Genomic DNA, 12682 nt, shown 5'->3' with positions numbered 1-12682 from the left:
AGTGCCAAAAAGCCCTTCCTACGGAGGGGAGTATGGTCGTACTCTCTTCGAAGCCGCGAGAAGCGGAGTGTCACAGGAAACCGGGGGACATGATGAGTCGAATCCATGTCCTCTACCGTGAATCCATGATACCAAGGAATAAGGTACACCAAATGGGGGCCCAAGAGAATAGGTATCCTCTCCACGAGAGCCAGAGCAGTATCCAGGTAGCCAAGTTGGAGGAGGAAAAGACCGTGTCCATAGATAGTGACCTCCTGAATGTGGTCACCATCTAGTGCCAGGCTGGCCTAGATCCAATGCTTGAGTCTCCTTGAGGGAGTGAGGCCAACTATTCTTCCTAGGACTGCCCTATCCTGAAGAAGATTCACTGCCTGCTATACATGTTGCTTATCCGACGGTGAAAGAAGTAACTTTCACAGCTGTGGGGATCGAGGGTGCTGCCATGGAGCCCCTCTGGCCAGACCAAAGGTTGCCACCAACAAATCGGAACACCGGAATAAACTGCACCTCCTGCTCACATCTCCGACGAGGAAGAATCCCTAGCTGAACCTTTGGATAGGAGGGAACTTGGAGGTGGTTCAGAAGAGGGCGGCGGTTGAGGAGGAGCCTCACAGAGTTGTTTGCACAAGCAAGCTTAAGCTGTCAAAGCAAGAAAGAGAGAGGGAAGTACATGAGCTGATTCGAGGCTCGATCTTCAAAGATAGGACTGATTGTAGAATCAAAAAATGGCTCGCTGAACACTATTACCAGTCCCAATGCAAAGGCGGTGAAGGATGGGACACTAGAAGAAAGGCCACGCGATGCAATGAGGAAGATGCTGGCTAGTCATTTGAACTTTCGCGCATATGGGCGTTGGAGAGGGACCTGGAAGGGAACACGAGCTGCTGGCTACAGCCAGCCCTTGGAGGGAGGGCTGAAGTACAAGGCGGTTTGGTGAGAACCTCGCCAAAATCCGCCAAGGCAGCACGAAAGGGGCCGCGATTCCTGCTCGCCCCCTCTCAAACAAACACGCGCGGCGAACGAGCTCCTCTAGGCTCACGATGTTGGGAAGCAAAGCGGCCTTTTCCAAGTTCTTCCGAGCTCACGACAGCATGGAACGGAGTGGAGAAGGCAGACGTGATGGGAGGGGGGGGGCACTGGTTTGCACCGGTGCAGCTCACGAAAGGGGCCGCGATTCCTGCTCGCCCCCTCTCAAACAAACACGCGCGGCGAACGAGCTCCTCTAGGCTCACGATGTTGGCAAGCAAAGTGGCCTCTTCCAAGTTCTTCTGAGCTCACGACAGCATGGAACGGAGCAGAGAAGGCAGATGTGATGGGAGGGGGGGGGCGCTGGTTTGCACCGGTGCAGCTCACAGGCTAGAGCCAGCTCGACTTCTAGCCCCCTCCTTACCTATGCAGAGTCCTTCCTATTGCCTCCCCTAGGCTCCATTCTACACTTCTTCAAGCTTCTTCTTCACAAAATTCTCATCCTTTTCTCTTTGCTGCATACATTCCCTTTTCTCCTTGCATTGCTTCTCTTCAAGCCCCGTATCATATGCTTATACAAGTTTTTCAAGCGTTGGTGTTCGCTGCTCTCTCTTTCTTTCAGAAGCCCCCTCATCTATGCAAACCTCAACTCCATCCCTACCAATATACACTTCTTCTTCCTCTCGAAACTCCAACCGCAGCCTTTCTCTTTGCTGCATACGTTCCCTTTTCTTCTTATATTGCTTCTCTTCAAGCTCTCTTTTTAGCAAAAGTTAAAGCTATTGTGCCTCTGGCTTCCCCCATATTTCCTTCCCTTCTTTGTAATCTTCAGCCTACTTTCTATTTCTCTACTCTACTCTTTTTATCTTATTCCCTATTCTTCTCACACCGAGTGGGATTTGTTGTTGCTTTGAAACTTGGTGAGGGACGAGTTAAGGTCCTGAAGCTAGACAATTGGTCGGAGGTTGCAATTCGTTTTTGGTGATGATTTCACTCCATCCTTTAATGAAACCTTCTCTCTATGTACAACGGATGGGTGTTGTAAAACTGAATGATGATAAGCCTCCCTTTGGATAACTTGGTGGTGGTTCTGATTACTAAAAGGTGTTAGTTGAACAGAATCACATGTTATGAGGATAAATGAAGTGGCGTGTTATTCTAAAGAATTAGGTTCTAGATGATGCTATCTCATCGGATAATCATAGCTGGCCATACCACACAATCACATCGAACATTCATCACCACCTCACACTCTAGGGCAGTGAATCAACAAGTGAGGAATCTCACCTATGCATATTATTTAATGCATTTTGATTGAGCAACGTGTGTCAATGCCACATGGGGAGCCTTAGATCCTTGCAACTTGATGAAGCCTCAATTTCTCCCCTCCCTTATGTCTCTCACACCAGGGTTTGGTATATGATTTATCATGTGTGTGAAAGACTAGAGTCACAAGACTAGAGTCACACAAATTGTTTGGTAGACCCCATCATCTGGGCTATCATCCAGAAAAAAGAATACACACTTGAGCAAGAGTATTTGAACTCCTTGAGGGATCCTTTGTAAGAGAGAGCTTAATTATCAGCAGATCTTTAAGGATTTTCCTGTAGCAAAAATTAAAGGGACTGAGAGTGTTTAAAAGTGATCATGGGAATTCATATAAGCTGTTACCTTTAGTATGACAATTCCAGAGGATCATGGGTATTCGAGAGGAGAAGAAACTTTAGCAATCCATTGGATTTCTCATTAGCATTTGCATTGACCAATTTGATGTATTATTTACATGCTGTCTAATTCAGGAACAGACAGAATCTTTGTGTTTGATACTTTCCTGATGCAAACAAAAAAACGAACAGGGTAGGTTCTCAATAGCCTTGGAAAATACCTGTAAATTCTCATTTTCACCTTTGATTCCAAAAAAAAAAAGTGTATATTCTTCTCTATTACCATGATCAATGTGTTAGGGATGCCAACATATGTACGAAACCCTGTCTTGCACTCTTGCAGGTGTGGATTGAAAATATGAACACTGTTCTAGACGACAACAAGAAGCTCTGTTTAATGAGTGGAGAGATAATTCAGATGACATCGGCTATGAATCTTATATTTGAGGTGCAAGATCTTGCTGCAGCATCACCAGCAACAGTGAGCAGATGTGGCATGGTCTATACAGAGCCAAGTCAAATTGGATGGGTACCACTGAAAGCATCTTGGATGACAAATTTACCTGTAAAATTTCCTGGAATCACAGAAAGTTTGGGTTCGATTGAAGCATTACTTGATTGGTTGGTTGAACCTTGCGTCCAGTTTGTAAAGAAACATTGCAAAGAACTTGTTCCCACCTCTGTCATCAATCTAGTACAGAGCCTTTTGAATATGTATGAAAGCCTTCTAGATGAGTTCAGGATACCAAGTGATGCTCCTACTCAAAAATCAAAGACTGATTACATCACTTTGCCTCACGGAAAGGACTTAGAAGTTTGGATACATTGCCTTTTTTCCCTCTCATTGGTTTGGTCAATTGGAGGTGTTCTTGATGTGGAAAGTAAACAGAAGTTTGACAGTTTCCTGCGGAAACTTTTGGCTCAAGAGGAGAACCTTGGCTATCAACTTAGTGCCGGTCTCAGAATACAGAAGCCTAGTTTTGAGTTTGCTTTGCTGTTTCCTGAAAATGGTTCAGTGTACAGTTTCACCTTTGTCAAGGAAGAGACTTGTTGGAAAGAGTGGATGGAAACAATTGATAGAAGAGCTCCACCATTAGATGCTGAATTCAATGACATAATTGTACCAACTATTGATACTGCTCGTTATTCTTACTTGCTGCATCTTTTGATTACCCATCAGAAACATGTGATGCTAGTGGGTCCCACTGGAACAGGTTAGTTCTCATAATTGCTGGAAGAATTTGCGCTTTATTTCCCCCATGTTCTTCAATTTCATTGTTTGTTTATCCAAAAATTATCTCTTCATATGAGAGTTTGAATTTTGTATAAATATGAACATCATGGCCATGGTCGAACCATCAGGTATCCAAAAACTGGTGGGAATACTGAAATAATGAACAGGGAGGGGAAGCAAGCTCTCCATCCTTAAACACAAGAGAAAGGGGGATTGTTATTAGCTCTCCCTCCACATACTTTGAAGCCGTTCATAAAAGAAAAAAAGGAAAAATAGAGAGAGTGGAAAAAGGGTGAAAGAAAAGCTCAGAAGACTATTAGTTTTTTTCAAAAGATTCAATGTCCATTCACATGAAGTGTTCCTCTGCACAAAACTCTAGATGCAAGATACATTCAGGGAGGTCCTCCTCATCAATCAGAGTTATTCCTACCCATTCTTCTTCTATTACTCGTACAAGCAACGACCAGTAATTTCCATGAACCTCACTAAACAATACCTCAATCTGGAAACCATAAAAAAGAACTCCGAGTACCTCCGAGGCTAACTCCAAAGACAGAATCATATTCAACTTTATAAAAAAAGGTACTTTTGAAACACAAACTGAAGCCACGACAAGTAGGATAAAAAACAGTGTGGGCTCCAAGTGATGAGCTTATGCACCGGGCTCCAGAGCATGTATCCTCGTCACAAGAAACCGAGAAAACCCCCCCACGAAACTGACTGATATCAGACAGGGAAAAAAAAAAGCCCAGAGAATCCATGATTCAGGATGCACAGGACATTGAAGATTTTCAGATCTGCACCACTGCCAAAAAACCCTCTTCACAGTTCAGTGATAAGTCAACCATGTATAGCCAAAAACTCACAGCCCACGGTGATCATTATCACTTCGTGTCTGCTCAAGAACCAAACCACGAATCAATTTTAGAGCTCCACAAAACAGGTCGCAGGTAGACCAGGCAAGAATTTCTCCAAGTCAGAAATTGCCTTGTTCGGCATGTGCAAAATCAGCTTATCCATGCATATGCGCAGCCAATAAAAGTCTCGTTAATGTCCACTAACCACTACTAGCCTGCGTACTAACAACGCGCACCCCTGGGCAAAAAAGAACCGTGCTAGACTCCACGTAATCCAGCATACAAACTGACGAAGCAGCAACATCGATCAACATCATCCTACCAAAGCGTCATCTTACTCTCACAAACAGCATCTTCTCACAATCATTCAGAGAAGCAGCGTCACACTGATCTGCAGCAAGCATCTTTCCCCTCACAATGATTGAAGAGCATCGGTCTCACATAGACAAGCTCCATTCGTCACCTCACCTCGTCAAGGAAATGCTTCAGCCTCAATCTCTGATGACCTCTGCTATCACCCACGAGCCTCTCCAACCCGCATAGCCGTTCCGCCCCTCCAATTTAAGAAGCCCCTCGTCAAGAGCCACAAATGATCCTTCCAGCAAGCTCCCATCGATCAGCTCCCAGTCACCACCTCGCCATCCATAAGCTCTCAGATCAGTCTCACGATGCCCAGTAGTGCATGGGCATGCTACTTCCCAAACGATCCAGCCACCTCAAAACTTCATTACGTGACATGATTAGCCGAGAATCCTAGATTCTTCATTTGCCAATTTCATCCACATGCATGCAGCTCCTTTTGGACCTAGTGTTTGCCACGATCACCCACATGATGCTTTGCTTCAGCCCCCTCTATTTTCAAAAGAATTTCAGCATTTAATGCCAAGTTTTTTTTCCCCCTTTGAACCTACTAGCACCACCTAACTTTGCCAAAGCCTTCATGCAACACTTTAACATGAATTTACTCACATATCCTCATCCAATGCTCACAACAAGGGTTGAAAAATTCCCCAACCCATTACATGCATGGAAACATGACCCTCAACAAAGGTGATCATCACCCATAACATTACAAACATGAGAAATAGGACAACAATTAGGAACACATGCCATCTCGTCACACCACACATACGAAATTGGATACCATGCTCTGGATTACCTTGGTGCAACCGCACTGCGTTTTAATCATATCCCAAGAGTCCCTACAAAAGCATTTACAATCTCAATAAAAATATTTACATCAATATCATCGAGGAGGCGAGGGCGCGGAAGCAAAGGGTTTATTGTTGCTTTGTGGACTTTCACAAAGCATTTGACACGGTCCCGAGAGCCCACCTCCTCCGGCGCCTACAGGATTTGGGTTATGACCAGGAGATCATTGGCTGTCATGGCACTTTACGAGAGAGTCTTAGATAGAGTCCGGGTAGGGTCAGGGTGGATAGACGAGATCATGAGCACTATTGGGGTCAAACAAGGGTGTCTATCCTTTATCACCTACCTTGTTTGGCCTCTACATTGACGAGCTCGAGACAGTGATGCAGATACAGGGGGGGTGGATGCTCTCTTGCTGGCACTCTAATCCAGATATTGTTGTATGCAGATGACATGGAACTTTTGTCTCCCTCAGCAGAGGGGATCCAGAGATACCTTGACGCACTAGTCTTTTTGTGAGTCTCATGATTTGAAGGTCAACCTTAGTAAAACCAAGGTTATGATCTTCAATACATCTCGGGCCGTCATCCACTAGGAGTAGTTCACATTTGATGGGTCACCTGTTGAGATAGTTTCATCATACATGTATCTAGGGATTGTCCTCTCCGGACCCATCATCACTATGAGACCCACGATGCAGGACCGCCTGGGTAGGGGATACGCTTCATTGGCCAGACTAGAGAGACAGTGCTTCCACTCACACTTTCAGAATCCATGGACCAAGGGGCTTCTTTTTGACTCCTTGGTCCACCTAGCAGGGATGTATGGGAGCCCTTGTTGGAGGCCAGACTTGTCGGATACAGAGTGGGCCCGTGTGGAGTGGCTACAGGTTCTCATGCTATCGTGGATGATTCGCAGTAAGCCGTCCGTTTCTCACCAGATCATTCAGGCTGAGTTTGGATCATCACCAATACAGCTAGATGCTGCATTTCAGGTCATCACCTCTCTGCACCAAGTCAAGGAGTACGGAGGATTACCAAAAAGCAAGTGAGGAAAAGTGAGCAAGCCAAAAAAAACAATCAAAACAAACAATAATAGATTGACAAATTCTTATTTAAGCAATTGTCTAAGTTCTTCAAAACTCCATGAGAGAGTTGGACCTATGTCATTGCCAAGGCATCATTGTAAGAGATTACAAAGATATGGTGTTGTAGGCATAAAGTCAATCCTATGGTTTACCAGTAGTGTTTGGGTACTATATATACAAAGTACTTGTATTGTTTCATTTGAACATTTCTATTGGAGCTTTCTTGTGTGTGCACTCTTGCTTACTTGTGTTCACAACCTGTCTCCACTTTGTTCCTACATTTGGTATCAGAGCGCTTCCGTCTCTAGAGCCCATTCCCGCGCTTGCCTCCAGACTCTCGCAAGCTTGGTGCTCCAGTGCGCATTCCTAGTTCTCACATTCAGCTCTCCAGCTTTCGTTTAAGGTAGCTCCAATAGTCCAGCGGCTGTTTTTTGACCATTTGAGGTCCGATTTCGACATTTTTTAAAATTTCGGAGCTGCCCGCATACAAACAAATCTGTCCCGTAGCATTTTAGGCGAGAAAAAAGGAAAATTTTTTGGGGCTTTTTTTTCCGTACAGTTGTACAGTTGCGCGACAGTGCCGCGAGTTCGTACAACTTGTCAGAACTTGATTTCGAGTCCATACGACTTGTTAGAAGGCGATTCGACCAGTTTTCGACTGTTTTTTGGCGTTTTTGCTCAGATCTGGACTCTTTTCAGCTCCAGCCTCTCCCGGGTCCAAACTCTTCTCTACACGTGTGTTGTGTTCAGAAGTACTCCCGACAGCTTCATTTAGGTCCAAACAGCTCACTTCAGCTCCTTTGTCATCTCCGGCTTGCCCACATAGTCAGTGGACTGTTTTGCACGTGGCTCGGGCCAATTTGCACTTCCAGTAAGTGTTTTGAGCTGTGTATTTTGCTTCGGGACTGTTTTTTTTTTCCCAAAAAGAGACTTCTATTAAGTATTAAAGAAAACCATTAGAGCAAGCTCCATACGGAATACACCATGCAATGCATGAAAAGCTCAAGAGCCAAAAAGAAAGAATTGGGACAGTCCTTCTAGAAGAGGCTGCCCGTGAAGGGCCCTGCATGCTAGCCCAAATGGCTATCAAAGTGTGAACCGTGTTAGTCCAAATACCCGTGAACACCTGTGAAGGGTGTATCTGGATGCCATCCAAGGCCTCTGTACATCTGGCTCTCCAAATGTGCCAAGAGGAAATGCTAGCCAAGATCTCCCAAGAGGTGTCCACTGAAGCATGAGAAGCCCTGAAGGGAGTAAGTGGTACATCCTGAAGAGAGCAGGGCTCTATCACCTGCCGGCGGACCGAGAGTGCCCAAGAAGAAGGCTCACCCTCATAAAATACCTGGGGCCCAGTAAGGGATAACCATGCAACCGAGCCCCAAGTCATGAAGAAAGGGGAAGTATGAAAAATGCTGAGTATCCTCGCAACCCCTTTCCAAATAGTCCTCGCCTGACTGCAGTCCCAAAGGCAATGTCGCACTGACTCCTCTGCAGAGTGACAGTGAGGGCAAGTGGGATCAGCCCCAAAACGTGATCTCCACAGGTTCACTGTAATCCCTCCATGAATAGAAAGCCAAAAGAAAAGAGTGATCTTTCTATTTCTGAGGGATTTCCAAAGCCTCCTCCAGAAATTCCTATGTAAATTTGCAGTGATGAAGAAGTTGTCCCAATGGGGGGCTCTGGAGGGAACCCAAGCCCTACTGTTTAGCTGAAATCTCCTGGCATTACCAACCGTGAAACGAAAAAAGGAAATTCCCCTCTCTTGGTGCCCATGATCTATCCACTCCCACTCTCCTGGGTCCCACTGCAAGCACCTGATAGGTGCACCTCCATACAACCACAACCTCCAAGATCCCAAGGCCAAAAGCAGAGGGTCGGGGTCTAAGTACCACTCCAAGCCCGCTCCATGGTCCACAAAACCAGCAATCCTAACAGGTTGAAAGGCAACCTCTAGAAGAATATCATCCGTGGATCTAGAGAGTATACCTCCATCTCCAACCTCAAAGACCAGTGCATCTTCTCCGAGACCTCGAAGAGTGATCACCTGTTGAGGAACTGCTGTCCTCGAAAAAGCTCCCATCCAAGTGGTGGAAGTACTAGGCAACTCAACTGCCCATTCCACCGGGATGGCTGCATCTATCTGCTGAACCCTGCATGCTACCCCTCTGAGGTGACTCACGGACTGCAGTCTCTGATCCTCAGGTAGCCTGATAAATGCCTTCCAAGTACCTACTATGTAGGCGGGGCCTTTCTCCCATCTAGACCACTGCATGTAATGGGAAGTGCCCAGTGGTCTGCCATGCTCATCAAGTATACTATCATTCCAAATGACCGGCTGCCTATCAATCTCTTCTAGGGTAGAGGGCGGAACCCTTCGACGAGTGTTCCTGAAGCTCCCCCAAGCTTTCAGGATGGCAGACATGAGAGGAGAGGCACGAGATCTGAGAGGGGCTGAAGTAAAAATCCATCTTGGGCTGTCCACCCAATCATCTCCCAAGGTTGGTGTGCAAGCCTGAATGCGTCCAAAAAAGAAATCCTTCCAAGGTTCCTGCCCAGGCATGAGTCCCCTCACCACCACCTTACAAAGCAATGCCTTGCACTGCAAGTCCGAGTCAATGATGTTAAGGCCCCCTTCAGATGTAGGGAGAATAATGGTCTCCCAGGCCACCCTCGCTGCAACATCTGCTGTGCCATCAAGTCCACTCAAAATTCTTGACTGGTCTAATGAGCTGAGTGATGCAATCCCTAGACCGGCACCAGCAAGAACACACAAACTAGGTGGTGGCCAAAAGAACCTGGTTCACTACCACAACTCTTCTAGAGGCAAGGTCGAGTTGGGCTGAGCTCCAAAAAAGTAGCTTTTTCCTTATACTTTCTAGTACTGGGGGCAAATTGTTGTGCTGGAGAGATGACCAATCCTACCTGGCATCCCAGATATCTGACAGGAACACCCCTCTGAATCCAGGAAAAGCCAAGGTCAACTCCCCAGTCTGGAGTTTCCTCATCACTGATCCAAAAGCCGACGGATTTATGCCAATTAATGTGTGCCCCTGCAACTGAGCAAAAAATATTCAAGGCTGTCCGGAAAGAATCAAGTGACTGCGAAGAGGCCTCAATAAAAATAGCAGTGTCATCAGCCAACTCACAGTCAAGAAGCTCCTGCTCCTGTCTCAAGGGCAATCTCAACCCAAAAAGCTCAGCCTGAGATCTAAGGAAGATACTCATAGCTTCTGCCACAAAAAGAAAGAGGAAGGGGGCTAAAGGGCATCGCTGACGAACTGATCTGAAAATATTAGTTTGGGATTTGCAGGCACATTTACAGCCAGTTGCACCTTTGGAACTTGCAGTTCTTTTTGCAGGTACATTTGCAGCTTGTGGGTATCCCATTTTGCATCATGTCGACTCTTTCGGACAGTTTTGGCAATTTGTCTGAGGGTGACAAGCTGGATGGACCAAACTATGCCTTGTGGTCATCCATGCTTAAGAACATCTTGGTTGGTAAGGACTTGTGGGATATTGTTAGTGGGGATGAAGTGAGGCTAGTAGGCTCATCTACATCCAGCACAGCTTCTTCAGGTCAGACTACAGGCAGACAACAAACTGCAAAAGCCCCTCCTGCTAGTCCCATAGCATCGACGGAGGAGCAGAAGAAGTTTGACCACCGTAGTGCCCAAGCAATGTTTTTGATTGCCACAAATGTGTGGAGGCACATTATGACGATTATCAAGTTGTGCAAGGATGCAAAACCGGCATGGGAAAGATTGGCAAACATGTATCATGTTAAGAATGAGGCAAGGGCCATTGCCTTGATAAATCAGCCCAAGGATCTCGAGATGCAGGAAGGCCAGGCCATCACTGATCATATTGCCAGGATCACTGATCTACGTGATCAGCTCACAAGTATTGATGAGGAAATAGAAGACAAGAAGCTCGTCTCTATTACTGTCAATAGCTTAGTGCCCTCATATGGCACATTCGTCACTTCATTGACCATTGTTCTCAGGGCAGCCCCACTCTCGTTCGATGAGTTAGTTGGGATTTTGTTGCAGGAAGAGGAGAGATGCTCAAATTTTGCCAAAGCCTCTTGTAGGGTGAGCAAGCGCTTGCCATGGGTGGAAAAGGCGAATTTCAGAAAAATTTTGAGCCAAAACATAGCCATACAACTCAGCCCAAGGAGGGGAATGCAAGCAGTTCAAGCAAAAATCAGAAAAAGGGCAAATGCAATTATTGCAAGAAGCCAAGGCATTACATCGCAGAGTGTCAAAAAAGGATTGCCAATGAAAAGAAGAGGCAAAGGGACAGCTCTAGCAGTAATTTTGTTGCCCCCACTGAAACTTGTGCTTCAGATGCACATGGTGAAGCTCATCTTGCCCAAGGTGATAGAGATTTTGTGTTTGCTTCATTTAATGAGAAGATGGATGCTAGGGGGAATTTGAATGCTGAAAATCAATCAGGGGATGCTTCCCTTGTTGCAAGTGATACATGGTATATCGAGAGTGGTGCTACTAAGCACATGACTCCTCGCCAGGAGTGGTTTGAGAGCATCACACATGTTCATGGCAGACAAGTTATATGTGCCAATGATGCTTCTCAAGACATCATCAGAGTTGGGCACATTCCCATTCAGCTCGATAATGGGAAAGTTAAGTATATCCGAGATGTTTGGTATGTTCCAGATTTGAGGCAAAAACTGATTTCAGTTTCAAACATTGCCCATGATCAACATATGTTGGTCGAATTTCAAGATAACCAATGCAAGATCAAGGATCCAAAGAAAGGGTATGAGGTTGTAGCAACATGCACATATGACAGAGGTTTATACAAGCTTGATGCTCAGCCTTATGATAAGAAGGTATTGGCTGTAGCAAACACTTCCCAGGCTGATTTATGGCATGCTAGGTTTGGACATGTCCATCACAGGGCATTGTCCTACTTGTACAACAATAATATGACTCAGGGAATGCCAAAATTACAGCAACCAGAAAATGAAGTGTGTGAGGGGTGTGCACTTGGCAAATTACATCGCTTGCCATTCAGTAAACAAGGCAAGAATTGGGTCAAGGCAACCAGAGTGTTGTAGATAGTGCACAGTGATGTATGTGGGCCCACGACTATTCCCACGCATAGAGGAGCAAGGTACTTTCTGACCTTTATAGATGACTTCTCCAAGTTCACATGGCTTTTTCTCATGAAGGAAAAATCTGAGGTGTTCTATTGGTTTCAGGAGTTCAAAGCTATGGCTGAGAACCAAACCAATTCTAGAATTGGAACACTCAACTCAGATAGAGGGGGAGAGTACATGTCACATGTATTCCAGGGATTTTTTAACCAACATGGGATTAAACATCACTTGACATGCCCTTACATACCACAGCATAATCCAATCTCTGAGAGAAAGAATCGTACTCTCATGGAAATGACGAGATGCATGCTGAAATTCAAGAGAGTCTCAAAGGGTTTTTGGGGAGAAGCAGTTGTGACAGCCACTTATATTCAGAATAGATGCCCTACCGAAGCTTTCATTAATGTGACTCCATTTGAGACTTTGTATGGCTTTAAGCCAAAGGTTAGTCATTTCATAGTTTTTGGCTCAGTGGCATATGCTTTGGTTCCAGATGCACATTGGACAAAGCTTGATGACAAGAGTGTCAAATGCATTTTCATGGGGTATAGCACTGAAAGAAGGGGATTTAGGCTTTATAATCCCGCTACCAGGAAGGTA

General features: G+C 45.5%; 1 protein-coding gene across 1 annotated transcript in view; it reads left to right on the top strand.

The window, feature by feature from the left end:
• LOC147886979 (uncharacterized) overlaps window positions 1–12682 on the top strand; it is an 874612-nt gene that overhangs the window by 554112 nt on the left and 307818 nt on the right. The window contains exon 24 of the mRNA XM_087394085.1: window positions 2974–3844. Within this exon, the coding sequence (XP_087250211.1) occupies window positions 2974–3844 (871 nt within the window). The remainder of the gene's footprint in view (window positions 1–2973; window positions 3845–12682) is intronic.

Source organism: Dipteris shenzhenensis, chromosome 23 (assembly GCF_047967505.1).
Source record: "Dipteris shenzhenensis isolate YYH24624 ecotype China chromosome 23, Dip_SZ_1.0, whole genome shotgun sequence".
NCBI lineage: Eukaryota > Viridiplantae > Streptophyta > Polypodiopsida > Gleicheniales > Dipteridaceae > Dipteris > Dipteris shenzhenensis.
Note: the sequence above shows the minus strand (reverse complement) of the source record. Positions and strands in the feature narration are given on the sequence as shown.